Here is a 19,159-nt window from a genome sequence, read left to right on the forward strand (position 1 = left end):
GCCCCAAAATAACTTTGGTGTCTTTGCTGGAGTCAGGTGCCTATCAAGCCTGGCCCACAGCTCTTTTAAATGATATCTTTTGATAGTCATAGAAGGATTGTTGGTGCATAGATACAATGCCTTGGAAAATTTTCACTGGTTGGATAGGGAAAAGGACTTTCTTGGAAATACCTCACTATGTATATAGTCAGGTCAATATACTTTTTACAACCAACCACCTGATGCTGCAAGGGACTTAAAAAATCTTGCAAGGGTAAGTATTAATTTTAAAATTTAGCTGAAGCTGTTACAAAGAAGTGCTTTGAGTAACAAAGTCTAGTAGTCTTTGAGTCCTGGGTCCTGTTACTTATCCTTGTTTGACACTCCAGTTCCACATCACAAAACTTTGTGTATATTTAAGCCAAAATGAACACATAAACAGTCAGGTGCAATGTTATGCTTGAAAGTTTACAGCAAAAATTACTTATTTGGGGACCTTGTTACTTTTTGACATTAGCTCGTCTCTTCCCAAATCCAAAGTGGATTGGTTTAGAAACTCCAAATTTGAGTGCCACTTGATTCTGAAATTCTTGATTCTGCTATTAAGTGGCATAATTAGCATTTCTCTAATTATTTCTAGAAATATAACTAGTGGGGGGGAAATTTATATTATTAGAAATCTTTTTGTGACTAAAAAAATATTTTAATGCCTTTACTTTTTAACTATAATCAACACAATTATTCAGGATGGTTCCCTGCCAGATATACAGCTGTTCCAATGTAAATACAGTTGTTGGAATGTAAATAGCAGTATCATAATGAAAGGCCAGTCTGAAGTTGAAGCAGCTCACACCAGTTCAGCCTGGGTGACCATTCCTGGTGCAGGCAGTACCTGCTCTTCTGCAGCCCTTGGGGTTAATGGTGTAGCTGGCAACACCTCCAGGTACAAGGAGTGTATCTGCTGGGGGTTCTGTGGAAGCCTTTCAACGCTGAGCGACATTCCCAACCTATTAAAACATTGATGTTGATGTCTGTTGATGATGTTGATTATCTGTTCTCAGATAATTACAAGCAAAATAGCATGCTGTGATGAAATGTGTGAGTGTCAGCATTGCCACCTGCAGTGGAGTGAGTTAGGCTGCAAGGAAGTGATGATTTGAACATGAAAGTCTTTGTGCCTACGGGGTAAATACAGCAGCTATGCAACTTGTGCCCTGGTTTCCCATCAGGGGTGAGGAGCTCTGTGTTGAACCAAACATGGGGTAAGTTGTCTGGGGGCCAAACACGGTGGCTTGTACATCTTTACCTCATGGCACAATGACAGAAATACGAAGCATTTTAATGTTGCTTTCTTCCTAAAATTGTTTTATAAATGTTAAATCCTATTAACAGTAGCAAGTGGACCTGTGCGTCACCCATAGTTAAAAGGAAAGAAAGCCTCCAGCATCTCCACACAGAAACACGTCCCAAACGCAGCTGTTTGACAAGCAGTGATGTGCATTGTGAGGCTTTTCCTGTGTTCTTGAGAAGTATCTGACAAGGGAAGCAAGCCCCGAAAAGTGGTTTTGCGTATTCCTCTGGCTGCAGAGAGCATGAGGTGAGCTACATCTCTTGTCCAGGAGTTCATTCATGGAGTTGGCAATGTCCTCTTTCCTCGATTTATGTGAAAGGAAATCTCCATTTCCCCCCGCTCCCCAGTTTTACAATCCAATTTCCATCACCTGGTTTTAGTAATCTTGACTACTCCAATTTCATAATGGTCCGTGCTGACTGTTAATGGTGATCACACTACCTTAGAGTAACTCTTGCTGCAAAGCCATGAGAATTCGTAAGTCTTGAAGATACTGAATCTCTTCTGCATGTCTCCCTCAAACAGAATATGCCTGTTTCCCAGTTACTGTGTGACTATCAGTGATAAACCATAAATGACAGTTTTGTTCTATAGTGCTGCCACACGATCCACGTAAGTTCCTACTTTTCCACTCTGAAAGTTCCTGAAAAAAGTGTGTGAAAAACACATGAAGAATACAGTTATCGCCACTCTGCCTTTTAACTGGTTTTTAAAAGAAGAGAAATGAGCCCACATCATGCTCAGCATTTTCTGTGATACCACTTCCCTTTCCACTTCTAATCATTGGTTTCTAATCATTGGTTCTAATTGTATGGCTTCTTATGACAACGTAATCATTAATGCTGTGTCTCATGATATGGTTCCTAAAATCCTTGGCTTCCGCCTGTGGTTCCAGAGCTGCCTCTTCCTTCACAGTACACAAACACAGCAGTGCTGCAAGAGCAGATGGGGAATAAAAATACTGTGGTTGGTAATCAAACAGGTGTTTATTTGTACTGTTTTCCTCTTTCAGAGGACAGTTGGGAGCATCTGCAGTGGTGATGCCCACTGGTGGACTTTTCCCCAATGATTCGCAGTTGTCTCGTACTCAGGACTGACAGGAGAGTGATCGCTTGCAGAAGGTCCTTCTTCCCTATCGGTCGTGTAAGAGCCCAAACAAGACGACAACCACTGAGCCTGCTTCCATTTGAGGTAAGGACAAAGGTTAAAACCAACATGCTGCAATTTCAGATCTTTTCAGACTAAAATACTGTAACCACTACTAATGTACACACTACCTCAGTCTATATGAGTAAGACAATTTCATATGGCAATAGGTTAGATAAAGGTGAAGGATTAATTTCTGTTTTTTACAAAGGCTTTGATTTACAGTCTTAGCAAAGAAGATATTTTTGTATGTTGCAGCATCTTTTTTTTTTGTACCAAATAAAGCCAGATAATTGTGTATCATTAAGATGTTATCTCCGTTCTTTGGAGAGTTTGAATACTTACATTTCAGAAAATCAATGCAACCCTGTACATACACAAAATGGTTGATAGAGGTCTAATCATCACAGCATTTAAATGGATTTCTGGAGTTTTCTGTAGGCTTTGATTCTTTTGTTTTGAAGAAAGCCCAACTTTTTCTTTTGTGTAGATTAAGTGCATGAGTTATGATTGACAGCAGATGTAAAATGTATAAAATTGAGTTTATTGTGCTGTAACAAAAGAGGAGGGAGGAAACAGGGCAGCAGGCTGAGCCTTCTGGCAAGATAAGTGAATGCTGGGAAAGCCATGGAGAAGTCTTTGTGAATTCAGAGGAACTAGCTTATTGTGCAACATTTTTCTAAGGACATGTTCTGCTTTATTTTGATGCTGGGTGTTTACTTCATAAAAGAAAATTAATTTGATTTAAAAATAGTTGGATAGCAGACAGCTGGTGTCACTTTAGTGTGTTGAAGATGTGCACTCCTAATACCTTGTCAGAAAATGACACGCAGCACTTTAGTGTTCAATGATTGTGCGTAATGCTTGCATCAGTTACATATGGAAAGCATTTGAGAAACATTAATTTTTTATTCTTTTTTTAACCATCCTACTTTTAGCTAGTTAGTATTTTACTTGGAACTAAAGCTTGTACTAAGCGTATGAGCCTTGCACTGGTCTTGAGAGCATTTCTCAGTTTGGCTGTTTGGAGAGAATGATTCCTTTTGAATGGTCTAGCATGCCAGTTCAAAACTTCAGGGCAACATTTGTATTCTTGGTGAACATAGTTCTCCTGGTGGGAGCTTTTTGCTCAGTTCAGTGGAAAATAAGGGAGCTAGAAGACAAGTGAGTGTTGCATGGGCTCTGTCTATATTGCTAAGTAGGAAGGCCAGGAACTAGACGCTTGGCCCCTGAACTGTTACCCTGACTGGCTATAGCTGGACCATGACATCTCTGTACGGGGAGTGAAACCTGCTTTAGACTTGTCCATGTTGCCTTCTGGGAACAGTGCCCAGCCCAGGCAGTTCCTGGAGTCACGCACAGGACTGTGCTGAGGACCACCTTCAGCAGTGTGCGTGAGCACTAGGCCAGCGCTCAAGCTTGCGTCCTCATCCTCCTTTATTTAGCAGTAGAGACACGGATGTACAAGCTGTAGCATCTTGCTAGCAATGCTAGATCCTCAGCCATAGGCTGGAGAGCAAAGAAATGGTTAACAACAGTTGTTAAAACATCCACAGTGCCGTATGGCTACACCAGAGTCACTTGGGACAGGCATTATGGGCATGATTATTGCAGAAAAAAACATCCCTTAGCTTCAACTTGTCTCAACTGAACCCAGATTAAATTGTGGGATGTCACATAAACTTTTTTTAGTGACTCACCTGGTGCTTCCCTGGCTGAAGCATCCCTATTCTGAAACACCTGTGCATCCCCAAGTTTCTCCTGTGCCCATCACCGCCCTTGCTGCCGGCTCCTTCCAGGCGCCCATCCTTCCCCTCCTGGCGCTGACCTGTGCATGCTCTGCCCTGCAGTGCTCCTGCTTGTTGAGGTCTGGCTCCCCAGTCCTGCCTGCTCTTGGTGTGCCCTTCATCATAGCGAAGGCCTGGTCTGTGCTGTCACATGGACGACTATGCTCATGCAGCCACCAAAATGTGCAGCTGTGGTAGGGGCTCATACACATCTTGCTCTTAGCATCTCTCACACATGCAGTCTTGTAAACTTTGTAATTAAAATGCTTTTACGTTTTTTTTTCAAGTTCAAAAGCAGGGAGGAATATTAACTACAACCACCTTTGCCCACATACAGATGCGTTTATTGCTCTGTCTCAAGCAAAGAAATGTCTCAAGCAGCCATTTCTTCCACCAGAGGCGATGCAGCCATGGGCTTTACCAGTGTTTAAAGCAAAACTATTTCAGTGGTGGGAAGAAACGCATGTGGTTCATAATGTCATTAGTGTTTTCACCTTAAAAAATAAGGAATTCATTTCAAAAGGAAAGGTGGTTATAGCCTTCATATCTCTGCTAGGCTGTTTTGCAGGTACGTGACTATTGACAAACCACCTTTCATCCAAAAATAGGACTAGAGATGACCCAACATCTCCCCAGGCTGTGTCATTCCCTTGCCTCCCACCACCACTTCTGGAGCCAGGGCTCCATTTTGACAAACAGCAGCACTCTGGCCCCCTGCTCTGTCAGCTACCTTATGTATTTATTTATGTAGGCCACACACTTTGCTGTTTATGCCTTTTGTATTGCAAAATACAGAAATATATTATTTATGGTATCTTAGAAGATCATGTGCATGAGAAGAGGCAAAGACTTGAAGAAATAAAGAACAGAAGTGAGAGGCAAAAACTTCTAAATATTTTAAGTGGTACCAATTGCCAGTAAAATGTCTGCTGATTAACTATGAGGCTTCGTGCAGCTATAGAATAGAAGCTATTTTTATTTGAGAACTCATACTGAATGTTGCCTAAATGAACAACGGAGAATTAAAATGGGAGAACAAATGAAAAAAAATGTAAGAGGAGACATATCAGGTACAAGATAATTACAGAGTCTTTCAGGAGACAGGCTATTTCTAGGTATACTTTGAAGACAAATGTTAACCAGCAGGAAAAAAAATTCCTGCTTACCAAGGGAAGCTTAGAAGATTTTGGAATAAAAATTTTTCTTTGTCTAAGATTAACTAAATAAACAAGATGAAAAGCCAGCAACGGTGAGTGCTGACAGGTATGACTGGAGCTGCAGACGGAAGCAGGAGTGTGTAACATTTAGTGACACTGTCTGGAAAGGGCCACAGTCCTGCTTTGTATCTCGGAATAATCTAGGTGAGGTTTTACTTGTTAAGACAGACTATTTTTGAAAAAGAAATGGGGTCGTTTTATTGAAACACCCCCTCACACACACCGGCTGGGGGATTTCTGATAAAGAACCTGTAAGAGGAATTCTGTGAAAAGGGATCTTCCCACTTCTCAAAATTTGCATGAGGACAGTGTTGTATTTTTTCCTTCAGCTCCAGTTGTACCAGAGGGGCAGCACAGCAGATGCACTTCTCCACCACCTCTGCTGGCCTGATGCAGTGAAACAAGACCCTGCAGCCAGTTCTTACCTTGGGCTGATGTTGGGATGGTTGTTAATGGGGGGGGGCGGGAAAGCAGCAGGTTATAGGAACAAAGTGGGGGACAGAGGGCACCCCACCTTACTTGTTGAGACCCCCAGGAGGAACTCTGAAGGAGAATTCCTCCTGGAGAGCCTGATCCAGCACGACCTTCCATGATGCCTCACAAAAACAGCTATGGCTTGAAGTCCACCTGCTCCCAGAGTTCAGGAGGTGCTGCCCCTTTTCTTCTCAAGAGCTTTCATCAGGTCAGACAGGAAATCTGCTTGCCTGCCTCCACCCCCAGGTGGGGGTGGCCCAGCTGACCGTGGCTCTCCAGCTTGTCCTGTGTTTTCTGGCCTTTTTGAAGGAAGTGGCACAGGTTTCTTTGTCAGAGGTGGTGGCTTAATGGCGACAGGTGGAGGTGGAGGGGGCAATGGCAGGTCTCCGTTAGCGCTGCTGGAGGCTGGCGGCGGTGGAGGCACAAAATCAGGAGGAGGTTCAGAGAAATCAGATGGTGGTGGTGGTAAATCGATCATCAGCGTAGGTGGTGGTGCTGGAAAGCTGTCTGGGTCTGTTAGGAAATCTCCGCTGTCTCGTTTGACTTTGGAGGGTAGGATGGGTGAAACAGAAATCGCAGATGACCGCCTTTCCGGTGGAGGAGGAGGCAGCAGTGAGGTCCTCTTACTCTGGTACTTCTGTGGCCTCATCGCTGGCTGTGTCAGGGCAGGCGCGCTGACGTTATTTGGCTTAGCCTTTAATAAGCGGAAGGAATAAAAGGACGAGACACAGTCAGTGCATGTGCAAACTAATGCCACTGCCTAAGAACGGTAGAAAAAATGTGAGAGAGATGAGAAGAGTGCAGTAGACAGGCAGTGAAACAGAGTACATTTTGCCTGAAGAGTGCAAATAGTATTTTGTTTTATTTCCTGGAGCGGCCCACAGAGCTCTGACAGTGGGAATCTCCCCTTTGAAATCTTAACGCACTCATTTTCTGAGGACAGCACTCAAGGAAGCACTATGAATACTGTCAAAGAATTGCAGTTAGTAAGACATATAAAGATACTTCCTTGACGTTCCACCCTGCTGCTAATTCCCTGACAACATGACTTAAAAAAAAAAATTGTGGTGTGTTTTTACATCCAAAAAAATGAAAAATAGATGAGGACATACAAAGCAGGTATAGTTTTGGCTCCCAGCCCCACTAGCTGTGACTGATGGATTTCTGGATAAAGCTAAAATAATAAAGTCACCTATCTGTGCCAAACAAATTAGACACAACAGCAGTGAGCTGGGCAAAAGGTGGAGCTATGTGGGGACTTCAGTTCTGTGTTTGGTTTCACGGTGCCCGTGGCGCTGCAGCACGGTGTGACACACACGCACCCGCGGGCAGTGCCTTGGCCCACTGCAAAGTGCTGGGAAGGGAGGTGCTTGGGAAAGCGTCTGTCCCAGTTCTGTGGGGGGGACAGCAGGGGAAAGAGCTTCCACCGGTGACCTGGCAAGGGCCACTGCTAAGCATGGGGAAGGGCGTCTTCTGCCTTCTGGGCAAGGTGTGTGCACACACCTCCTCCACTTCTGCACCAACAGTGTGACAAACAGGTCCTTGAAGCCACTAAGTGCAGCCATGTTTGCGAGGTCACGACATGTTCAAACCCTCTGACAACTTTGCTGAAGGAAAAATGAATCAAAGCATCCCTCATCCAAGTTAAGAAAAATAAAATGTACGGTAGCAGTTCATTATGACAATGTTTATTTTGACAAGTTTTTATGTGGCTTTTCTTTTAAATTGTGTTTGCTAGTCAACATTCTGAACATAATTTGCTGGTTTGGTTTGGTTTTTTTTTGGCGGTAGCAACTGTTAGCTGTTGACAGTTACTACACAAACATGCTACCTCTTCTTGTAAACCTGGGGAGAAATCTGCTCTCCTGAAAACAAAGCTTTGTAACACGTTCATTTCTAGTTATGCTAATCTATCAGTTTAGATCCAGTGAGCTTAGTGCTCTGAACCGTAATACAGGGCACCCTGATCCTTTGGTCCCAGGCTCGTAGAAGCTGTGCGATGAAGGCAGTGACATGTTTGCTCCTGCTAGAGAAAAGCGTTCTGCAACCCTGCTGTCAGCAGTACTAATTCTGGCATTAGCCAAATGTAGCATGCTTGCCCTCTCCTCACTCTCCTTGCCTACAAGGATGGAAGTAAATGAAATATATGCAGAGCGAACCACTGCCTGAGTTCTGAGAATGTGATCTGTTCCAGAGGAAGTGAGGTTCAGAATAGAGAAACATTTTTTAAAGGAGGAACTCAAAGTCATGAAGAAGCAGCATAGGACACGTAATGCGGGCAACAGAAAAGTTCTAGGAATTTCATTGCACTTGTCCTGTGCACTTTATGTGTGATGGAGGGATTGAACAATGAACTTCAAAAAAATGCAGGTTTGGTGGTTGTTGTTGTTGTTTTTCTGTAGGATGTTTTCAAGTCCTCACACTGTACCCTACTGATATTTTTACAGCCAGAGACGGAACAAGAAGACAAAATTTGAAGCTGAAACCAAGGAATGCATTTAGAGCCTAATGAAAACATTTACTATTTTCCCTTCTTCACACTACTACTTACACACTCATCTTCAGCTGTGCACAGTGTTCCCTGCCAAAAACACGACTGTATCCTTTGTGTTACTAAGGCAAGAGACAGAAAACATCCCTGAGGCTCTGGCAGCACAGACTCTTTGAGACTGTCCCCACAGGCACATTCCTATTTCTGCTACATGAACCCATAGCTATTTATTCTGAAGAAGAGAAGTGGCAGGTGGCTGTGCCTACACCCCTGCACTTCTGTGCCACAGCACTGTTTGCGGTGTGTAAAGCATGAGGAGGGACAGCAAGGAACCAGCCCCTTTGCCCAGGAGAAATGCTTGTCACAACAGCACGCTGGGACTTGGAGGGGACCAGACAGCGGGTGAAGAAAAACAAACTTGGAGAACTGCTGACCTGTGCCTCCGATGCATCCATTTTCTTCTGAGTCTCTGGAAATTCTGTACTGGAACGACGAACAATTTGGGGAATCTGTCCATTTGCCTGAACAGCACCTGTGACAAGGGGAGGAGACAGAAGGGAAAGAGTGTTACAATTTCATGATCTTAACCAGATGAGGGAATAACAAACTAAGAATAAGGCTATGAAAACGTCTTTACAACTTCCAGCAAGGAACCACTCATTACAGGTTTTATACATAATTCAGTAAAATCCATGAGGATGTCTGTCCTCTACTTCAGGTTTATTTTGTGACTGGTCAAATCAGTTCATTACATAAGGACAATAAACATAGTATCTTGCATTACAACTAATACCTGTCCACATGCCTCCATGGTTGCAGCTGGCAATCCTCCAGGCAGAGCAAGTGGCAGAATTATGAAGACAAAAGACAGAAATGATCAGAGTGTGTAAAGGTGTTGACAAATGAAGAGCTTTTTCTTCTGACTGTGGGAAATGGTGATTACAGAAGACAACCGTAAAGGCTGACACGGGAGTAAAGATGAGGAGCTAAGCAGAATTCAAACTGGCATAGTTAAGCCAACCCTCTGGCATTCTGTTTAAATACCTGTCTTTCATACCAGCGTTTTGAAGTCTGTAGTGTGCTGTAATATTACTACATTCTCAGTCTTATTGCATGTTTTTTCCTTTAGCCTAAAGACTAAAAGCACTATAGTTTCATATCAATAACAGTCACGAGAGCTGAAGGTTTGAAATCCTATAGGCAGGCTGATCCATTTTCCTTGGTAAATGAGCTAAGAGCTCAGAAACTTCTCCCTCTACCTGAAACTGTGGAAGATTTGTGAACCTCACTGTGTTCTCAGATTAGTCTGGATCTGCTGGCCGACTAAGTTAAAGCTCTGCAAAATGTTTGCCCACCATTACTGTGTTTGTGATGGATATACATAAATAACCCAGTACTGCAAACGGAGTAAATGAATGTGAGACCAAAGGACAAATTTGTGGGTTTAATTTGGAAAAAATCTACAGCCCCTGTACAGTCTGATGAGGATTAAAGAAAGTCTCCAGTTTAGTCTGGGGTTTTTGGAAGCTGCACATGTCAAAGGATAATAGCAGATAGTGTTTGGTGCCTAGATACACACACTTGTAAACATTAATGACTGCCTTAGCTCTACTATAATTTACAGCTCTGAGATCCAGTAAAGTTCCACTCATGTACTTCTTGGATGCTAGTGAGCCCTTAGCTGTCTACAATGTAAGTCTAGGCACAATGATGGTTTTAATCTCAACATGTACTTTTCTGATTAGCAAAAAGATTTCATGACTATAATAAATAGAATAAATTATTTTAATTGCCATGCTGGCAAATCACACATTTGACAGAGAAGTAAGACAAACTCTGCGGTGTATTGAATTTACTAGGACTATTTAGGCTTCAAGGGATGACAGCAGGTGGTCTGAAGTCCTTGTGTTTTATGCCTCTGCCTGCATGTTGTTCAGCATATTTAATCCAAAGTACCATTTTGATCATTGAAACTACAGCCTGTGTTTGTTGAAGGACTAACATAGAAGTCCAATAAAGAGCTAAAGCCAGTCTTGTGGCTCTAAGTGCTCAGCAGAGAGAGACGTACATCCCTGGGTTCCGTGGGCCGTGCCCTCCAGAGCAGAGCAGGAGTTTGCGCTTCACACTGCTCAAAGACTTCGCTGCCCTCAGTCTTGCTGAGATTTAACCAAATGAAAGAGATCAGATAGAGTTCCACTCTATATAGGGCTGGGTATACTGTTCTACTTGGCAAATATGATATACCAGGAAGTTGGGACATAGCTACATTGGAATCTGTTGTCTTCAGTTTCATAAACTGTGCAAGACTTGAAAGCAACATTTGACGTATGGACTCCTGCCACACACCTGCACATACACTTTACACAAAGTCAGCCAGCTAAAGGACTCCCAGTCAATCCAATATCTGAGTTCATGCATTCTATTCTTAAGATTTATTTTTAATTTAAATGTTACAGTATTTGTTGCAAGTCAATTTCTCAAAAATGTACGTTGAATTAATATTTGTTTTAAGGAAAAAAAAAGTCCACATAGAATGCAAAATATACATACCCAAAATATATAATGCAAAATACTGAGCCTTGTAGTGATACAGAACATCTGAATAAAGCAACATCCTTCATCTTTCAAACACCAGGATATTGTGCTGGCACACAACATAACACTGTTTTTTCAGTGTCCAAAGACACAGTGAGGCAGAGAGACAAACAAGATGCAGTTTGGGCTACAAGCGAACACACAAATGGCTGGAGCAGCATGGGCAGGGAACGCAGCTACCGGCGATGCAAGAGCAGAACTTCCGCCTGCCTCCTCCAGCTTTTGGCTGCCACAGATTTTAGCCTATGCTGAAATCAGCCCATACCAACGGCTACATGGCCTTTCGAAAACAGAATTGAAGACAACATGCTTTGTTCCATTTCCAAAACGTGAGCCAAGAACTGTTTACAGTCAGGTGGTTCAGGTTATAGTATTATAGTTGAGCCTCAGGTTATAAAGCCTGGGGTTATAAAACCTGTATCAACAGGGCAGTAATGACAACTGTGAGACAGCAGAAATCACAGTGACTTGCCTCAATTAGAATGCTAATGATACTTCAGAGATATTTCTATAGAGGCAAAACACATGACTAAAATCTTTCCAGGCTACTTAACCATTTAATGGGCACCATTAGCCAAGATTAACAGTATATTTTATGATCACATGCAGTGTTCCTGGATTCTAGGCAGCAGCTAAAGTTATACAGATGTATATATACACTTTATAAGGCCTCGATCCTGCCCGTGTCCAGTACAGGCTGCAGCACCTGCTGCCATCAACACCGGAACACAAAATGCTTCACAACTGTCCCATCCACTCTTCCTAAAGCACCCCCACACCCAACCATCAGATAATCCCCTGATCTCAAAACACTGTTACTGGGTCTCCACATCCCAAATGTGCATTTATTACCATGATTTGACTCAGAGGAATAGTAGAGAGACCCTTCTTGTCGTGTGTGCTGAGAAAAGGCAAACTGAAGCCCTGGAGAGATGTTTGGACGATTTTGAGTTGTCTACATGACAAGTCAGAACATTAACTGCCAACACTGATTTTTTCTTTGCCTGTCCTATGACAGTAAATACTTGGCCATCATGTCCTTCCTAAGAAATAAAACATATCTTAAGCACATAAACTAAAAGCAATCATGTAAGTGACATCTTGTATCATGCACTGTTGTATCCATACAATGATAACATAGGTAACAGCAGTGTGATGAAGCTGCTGGAAAAGTAGAGGGTCACCTAATCCTTTCTTCCTCCCCACATTGTTATGCAAATGAGTGAAAGGCTAGGAAAAAGAGTGGCTCACCCTATCATAATCTCTTTCTGAAATGATCTTTCTCAGAATATCCCACTCATCCCTTTTACTCGTTGGAAGGAAAGCACCAATACAGCCAATAGAAAACTTCAAGACATGGACCATCAGTCCATGAAACACAGAGGGAGGATAAACGATTCATATTCAGATGCCAACAGAAAAATACAGAAAAATGCAGGTTTAAACTGAAATTTGGTAGGCTGTCTTTGTATTCTTCAAGTTCTAACATTAAAGTGAGAGCTCTGCTGCTAGCTTAGTTATAGATCAGAGCTGCACTCAGCTGTCTAGAATGAGATATTATCTTGCTGAATCAATGGGATAGTTTTCTGAACAAAGACTGTGCAACACTGATGATGACAGAGGTGGGCAATAAATGTGATTTCAACTGCTGTGACAGCATCAGTACCTGCTGATTGGGATTCTGCAGGGGCAGCTGGTTCCACCATCCCTTGATTTGCCCACCGAGAGGACAAGCCAGCTTTCTTCACGGCACATTTGTAATTATCATATAGTGTCTTGCCATACTGCAAAACAATCAAAACAATACAATAAGTGTGGTGTTAAGCTTTAAACATCCCAAGCATTCATTTTGCTCTTGGACATCTTTTCTGACCCCTAGCCAGTTTTGTTAAAAAGTAGTTTTCTACAAGTGGTATGTCTGTTTCTGTATAGGACCAGCTTGAAATCATCTCTGTAATATCACAATAAAAAATGAATCCCCATGACCAAACGCAGCCCTACTGATACCATTCTCACCCTTTATGTTCATTTCAGCATCTGTAAACATCTTGAAACTTGGCTTAAAAACCAACTATTCTCAATACATCTCTTTTTCCAACGCTTTCCAAGTATGACATTTTCAGACTGGAGCCTTGGGACATTGAATCCTGGGGTGCAGAGCAAACAGCTCTGCCAGCGTAACACACAAAATAATTTCATATTCACCCCACACCTTTGTTGGAAGTCATCCTGCAGCAGATCTGGCAGAAAAGAACACCTAACAGGAGCAGGTCTGTATAGCCAGTACACTGGGCTATGTATGAATCCATCTCTTTAATGTTTTGTGCAAAACAAAATGGTCTGTGAATTAGGATATTTTTGAAGAGGGTGATGCAGAAAATTTGGGCAGAACTGTCTGAAAAATGTCACAGCTGTACTGACCAGAGACTGCACATTGTTAGCCACAGCTTATTGTGCCAGATAACTGGAATAAGTTTCATGACTACATGAGCTTTATAGCTACAGAATTCAACCCCTGTGTTAATGAGAAAAATGCTGATAAACAGGGAATGGGAATATTCAAAAAAACCCATCCTGGTCATGCCCTTCCGCTCTTTCTTTCTAAGGTAAAATTAGCATGAATGTCCATTCTTGTCACAATATTTCTGGTTGAGGTGATAACAGTCAGTAACCTGAGCAAGACAAGATTTTTCAGAAAACATATTTAACTAAATTTACTTTTAATCTCACCTTGGCAATTCTTATTCCTGTTACCCATCGATGCAGGGTTGCTTGATCATCGCAGCATAAGTACTTGATATATTGTGACTCTTTTTGAATCTGGGGGTGCTGAAAGATATTAATTCATAAAATAAGACAAACACAGAAATCAAATCACTCTACAAAATTGCGAAGGCACTGTAAGTGACCTTGGTGAGAACACTCCCTATAGGCATCATGATAACACCAAGATGATTGAAAAAAAAAGGCAGCAAAAACAGACCATAAGAAAATATAAAAAAAGATGGTGATCATGAACTATACATGAGTTGCCACTGGCAACATTTGCTTGAAATAATTTTAATGCACTATAATACGAGTTCAAGGGCTACAGAAGTCTAATAATGATCTAGAGTTCAATGCAGTCTACAGACGCTGTGGTTCAAGGTCTAACACTCCATGTATAAACACTGGAAGTCTGTTTCTCATTGCGGTTTGTCATATGTAAGGCATCCAGACTGAACACTGACCATAATTAGTTTTCAAAGAGTATGTTAAATTTGTTTAAGCATAAACTCCCAGCTGAAACAGATTTTTCCTTCTAACTGACTGCCTTCCTTTGGGCTGAGTTCTAGCTTTCTTCCTATACATTTTTACTCTGCTTTACTCTTGCTGTTGTTTGCCAACAGTTATGTAAAGCTGACGTATGTTCTAGACGGAGGATCATTCAAAATGTAACACCATCAGAAGCAATCTTTTTCATTTGGTTTGTACCAGAAACCTTTACAATTTTTAAACCTTTCTTGATTTTTTTTTTATTTTTGGACAAAATTTGGGGTCTCTTCCCCTACCTGATCAACACTGTACCGGCATGTGGTGCTGTACCAGTACAACTCAAAGATCACCAAAATGCCAGGCTGTGTGCTTGCCTGAGACTGAACACCCTCTCTAGGACTCTGAAGGAATTTAGTTCCCCTGTTACAGCAGAGAAGGCTCTTTAGTCGCTTGGATGGAATAATATACTGCCATCTCTTGATACACAAGGAAAAGAATGAAAACGAAGGAAAAGGGTTCATTATCCCCCATTTATATGTTCATTTCTCTTTGTATAAACTATAGGTGCACTATTAGTGAAATATTGTGAATACAGCCAAATATGTTCCAGGGATATTGCCAAAGCACTCTCTTCTCAGCCTGCACAGTAGAAAATTCAAAGCATACCTCCACCTAGCAGCAAGGACCCTGGTTTTCTAAGGTTCGATAAGGCCCCAAAGCAGAGCAGCGCTGGGTGTGGGGTTGCAGCAGGATCCCCCACAGCCCAAGGCTGAGACAGGTGCCAGATGTCTCCCCGCAGACACCCGCTGCTGGCTGGGACAATCCCAGACCACAGCTGGCTGATCCAGGGGCTCAAAAGAGGTCTTGCTCCTGCGTCCCTGCTCCCCCTCAGTGCTGCAGACACCAGGCTTCCCTTGCTTGTGCTGACCCAACTGTTTATGAGGCCACACTGTGATTTGAAAAAGGGAACCAGTCTGGGTTAAATATAACCCATTTAATCATGCCGTAGCTTTGGTTTAATTTTTTTAAACCCAGCAGTGTACAGCGCAGCCTCACATCCAGCATGGAGACAAGGGGCGCTGTGGCTTGAGGAGAGAACAAGTAGCAAGGGATGGATGGGAGAACAGGATCATTCAAGCCAGTATTGCTGCGAAAGCCCCGTGCCATCAAATTACAAAGCAACAGTGAACACACCAGGGACATAACTGTGGGGAAGAAAAAAGCAAAGGTATATTACTCTTGAGGGGTTTCCTAGTGACAGAGGTGTCCCAAGGCAGTGCTGCGGGTAACTGGGTTGCAGCAGCGTGTTTGAAGGAGCCATACTGTTCACTGGCCATCTCCCCTGGGCTGTGAACATGCAAAGTCTGTTTCAGCCCTCCGAAAGGACCCAGGGCTACCTTATTGGTACCTAAGGTCAGAGCTAGGGACATCTCACACTGCAAGCCTGGAGATGCCAGCTCACTGTCACCAGGTGCCTGAAGTGTGGAACAGACGCCATGTCCATCCCATGGCCCTGTGCCTCACCCACCTGGAACACCCACACACCACCCCTTCATACAGTTCAACATACAGAGCCATACCTTGCTGCTGTACACCTGTGTCACATGTCACACAGTGGCAGTGACCAGGGCCCCTGGACGAACAGCCTCCTCCAGCTCCTCAGTGCCTGCCTGTCCCTGTCCTGGTCTCCTGCATCCTTGGCCAGCCTGAACACTGCTCACAGTGGGCTCCGTTACTGCAATATGTGACCAGGACACAATGCCAGACACTCTTCCTCCATTCTCATTCTCATTTCTCCTTCTACCCTTTCTCCATTATGTGACTAAACACAGTGAAAACCAGTAGAGAATTCAGTCTGAATGGTATCACTGGAAGAAATCCATAAGCAGGCTCTTCCCTGCATAGCACAGCACAGCCCACAGACCTGCGTTACGTTATCACCAACAGAGCCAAGAGAACCAGAAGGTGCAAACAAAAGCACTGCAACCCTGAGTAAATTAAATTCTTCGAGCACTTTTCAACCAGGAATGACCAATTTCACTCATATGTGTAAGGTCTTAATGAACCCAGCAGGTGGCACCCAAAGCTTTCAAAAACGAAGAGAAAAAATCCCCCTCTTTTCATGACAAGTCCAATAGGTCTACGTATCTCCCCTCATTTTCAAACACACCTACCAGCAGTTTTTTATTACAAGAAAAAAAAATCCTATAATTTAACAGATAATCTATGTAAACATTTGGACAAAAGTGCACACTGCATAAACAAGGCAGAGTAGGACGTGGCATAGAGCAAGCCAGGTAATGGCGCCTCATGTAGACACAGCCCTGCCACAAGGATCTGCTGCAGGGAGCTCGGGGGGCAGCCGCAGACCTCTGCTCTTGGGCACCCTACAGAAACACCAGCTTCACAAGAACACCTGTACTGTGTCAGGTCAAAGGTCCCTTAACCCAGTGTCCCACCTTTGACAGTGGCCACAAATGGATACTGAGGGAAGAGAAAGAACAAGACAAGCATATAAGATACTTCCCTCTGATACTTCCCCCTCTGCACTCTCCGTGTGCAACTATTTTCAGGTCAGGAGATTTTCTGAGCTGGATGGGGTTTCTCCATATTTAGGTTCTTCAATGGATTTCTCCGCCAGGTACTTTTTCAGCTTTTTATTGGGCCCAGAGAGAGTTCTGGCATCCACAACATCTTCTAGGAACAATCTTCCCAGATTTGGTACACACTCTGTTGAGAACCACCTCCTTTTGCTCTGAACCTGACTGCTACTAGTGTTGTTTAATGTACTTGTTTTGAAAGAGACACTGAATGGTTGACCCCTATCCACACCTCTCCGTGCCACTCCTGAGCCTGGCAAGTTGTATCTTCTCCACCCTACAGGCTTCTAGTCTCTGCAGTAATTCTTCAAGTCAAAGTCATTCCTTACCTTCGTTTATCCTTGTTGCTCTTCCTTTGATCCTTTTCCAACTTTATCATATCCCCTTTGAGATGAGAGGACCAGAACTGCAGAGGTGAGAGGAAACCCTGGACTTATGCCACAGTATGGCAATGTTCGCTGTTTCATCATCTGTGCCCTTCCTAATAATTCCTAATACTTAATTTACATATCTGACCACTACTGAGCACTGAAACAGACCTTTTATCAAGGTATATACCACATGAGCGTCTTGCTCCTGAATGGTATAGGTCTGCTCAAAGTTAGAAATTCCACAGGGGAAGTCCTGATCACTTTTGTCCCTACGCACATTATTGTGTATATATTTAGACTGTATATTTTTTACAACTTTATTGTCTGGAACCTCAGCCTCGCAAGGCCATTCCAGAATTCTTCAGTCTGCCCTTTCCTCAATGATCTGAATAACGTAGCATCACCAGCAAGCTGCCTCAGCTCACTGCTTACCCTATCTGTCAATATTCTGAGACTGTGGGGTTGTCACCATCCTGAGAAGTTGAGAGGAAACTGTCAATGAACAAAGCCAGGGTGCCCCATGCTGGACAACATGGGAGTTATTCATGGCCTACCCTCTACCCTGTCTTTTACTAGCTATTGTCTCCACTGGGCAATTCATCTTAACTACTGACATTCACCAGAGGGGCCTATTCCAAATTACCCAAATCAGTTCTTGATTAAATTACTCCCATCAGCAACCATGATTAAATGCACTGTCACAAGTGTATTTTCTTCACTAGGGTCCAAACTAGCAAGCTGTTGAACACCCAGCTCTGTAGGAAGGCTAAATGCCTCAAAGCCATGCTGGCAGCCTGGATCTTCACGTCGTAACAGCTAAGAACTGTCTTGTCCTTCACTTTCTGAGAAGCACCAGCAGCACTGTCTCTCTTTTTATGTGTAACTTTACCAATGACACATAAAATGTAACTGAGATTGACTGGAAATATCCCCGTCGCTTTTCCTGGGCTTTGGCCCGGCTCTAAGGAGGATCCAGGGCTGCCTTCTGCAGCTGTGTGCAAGGCCAGACCACAACACCAAACACCAGCAGCACCAAGCTTAATGCTGAAGGTTTGTAACTGTAAAACATTATTAGAAAGTGGCTCAGACAGAGGCATTTGGCTTCCTGTGGTTTTTAGATGCATGGAACATGCTGCTTTGGATAGGAAGGGATGTTTCAGCCAAGCACTGTCCCGTCCCACCCCAGCAGCTTGCTCACTGGGGAAGAAGTGTACTGCCGTGAAATTGCTTTGGCGGTACAAATGGCAGAAGTCTCTGCTGTCAACGGTGACCTTTAGAAGCTTGACTCTGCGTTAAAAACTTCAGGTCACATGCAACATCTGTTACGTAGTGCATAAAAATGCCAACTCATGATAATCAATTCAGAGAACAATCTGGACAGCTGAAAATCCCTGGAAACAATGACCTGGTGTGAAGGTCCATTTGAACCCATTTCCTCCTTCCACAGCTCCAGCGTCTTAGGGTAGTTGTTCAGCACAGCACACAGACATAGGGAGGTGTAGTCAATAGGCAAGTCTGGTTTTGCTAAACTAGATTCATAGTCCCTGGAATAACCTATCTGTGAGACTAACAGAGGTCATAACAATATCCATCATGATAGTCATGTGAGAAATACTGTATTTTGCAGCAAAGTAACACTAACTTCAGTCTGCCACAGCTTACATGTCTCACACACAGACACAGAGAAATTATTTTGTTACACGGTATGTATCGTGTCCTGAAAAGGTCACTAAAATCGTCTGACAGCAAAGTGAAAACATCTCTGGAAAGGTTTATCACCTTTGCCTCTGAAACATGCAGCGCCAAAACGAATTATGAAAAAAAAACTGTTTAAAAAGCAACTACCCCAGAATTCACGGTTTGAATGAAAAGTGGTAATATGCAAGTCGACAG

The 19,159-nt window shown here is 43.1% G+C and overlaps 1 protein-coding gene and 1 long non-coding RNA gene across 2 annotated transcripts in view; one reads left to right on the top strand and one right to left on the bottom strand.

Moving 5' to 3' along the window:
- Positions 1–1,339: 1,339 nt before the first annotated feature.
- LOC135578419 (uncharacterized) lies at positions 1,340–10,473 on the top strand. Its single transcript, XR_010469970.1, has 3 exons — positions 1,340–1,576; positions 2,343–2,521; positions 8,402–10,473. It is a non-coding gene; the product is annotated as an uncharacterized LOC135578419 (long non-coding RNA).
- The window catches only part of APBB1IP (amyloid beta precursor protein binding family B member 1 interacting protein), a 61,962-nt gene continuing 48,024 nt past the window's right edge, over positions 5,222–19,159 (bottom strand). The window contains exons 11-14 of the mRNA XM_005513808.4: positions 13,771–13,869; positions 12,707–12,824; positions 8,880–8,977; positions 5,222–6,648 (exon numbers count right to left, since the gene is read on the bottom strand). Coding sequence (XP_005513865.2) covers positions 6,121–6,648; positions 8,880–8,977; positions 12,707–12,824; positions 13,771–13,869 — 843 coding nt within the window. The 3' untranslated portion in view covers positions 5,222–6,120. The remainder of the gene's footprint in view (positions 6,649–8,879; positions 8,978–12,706; positions 12,825–13,770; positions 13,870–19,159) is intronic.

The sequence above is a fragment of the Columba livia genome, chromosome 2, assembly GCF_036013475.1.
Source record: "Columba livia isolate bColLiv1 breed racing homer chromosome 2, bColLiv1.pat.W.v2, whole genome shotgun sequence".
NCBI lineage: Eukaryota > Metazoa > Chordata > Aves > Columbiformes > Columbidae > Columba > Columba livia.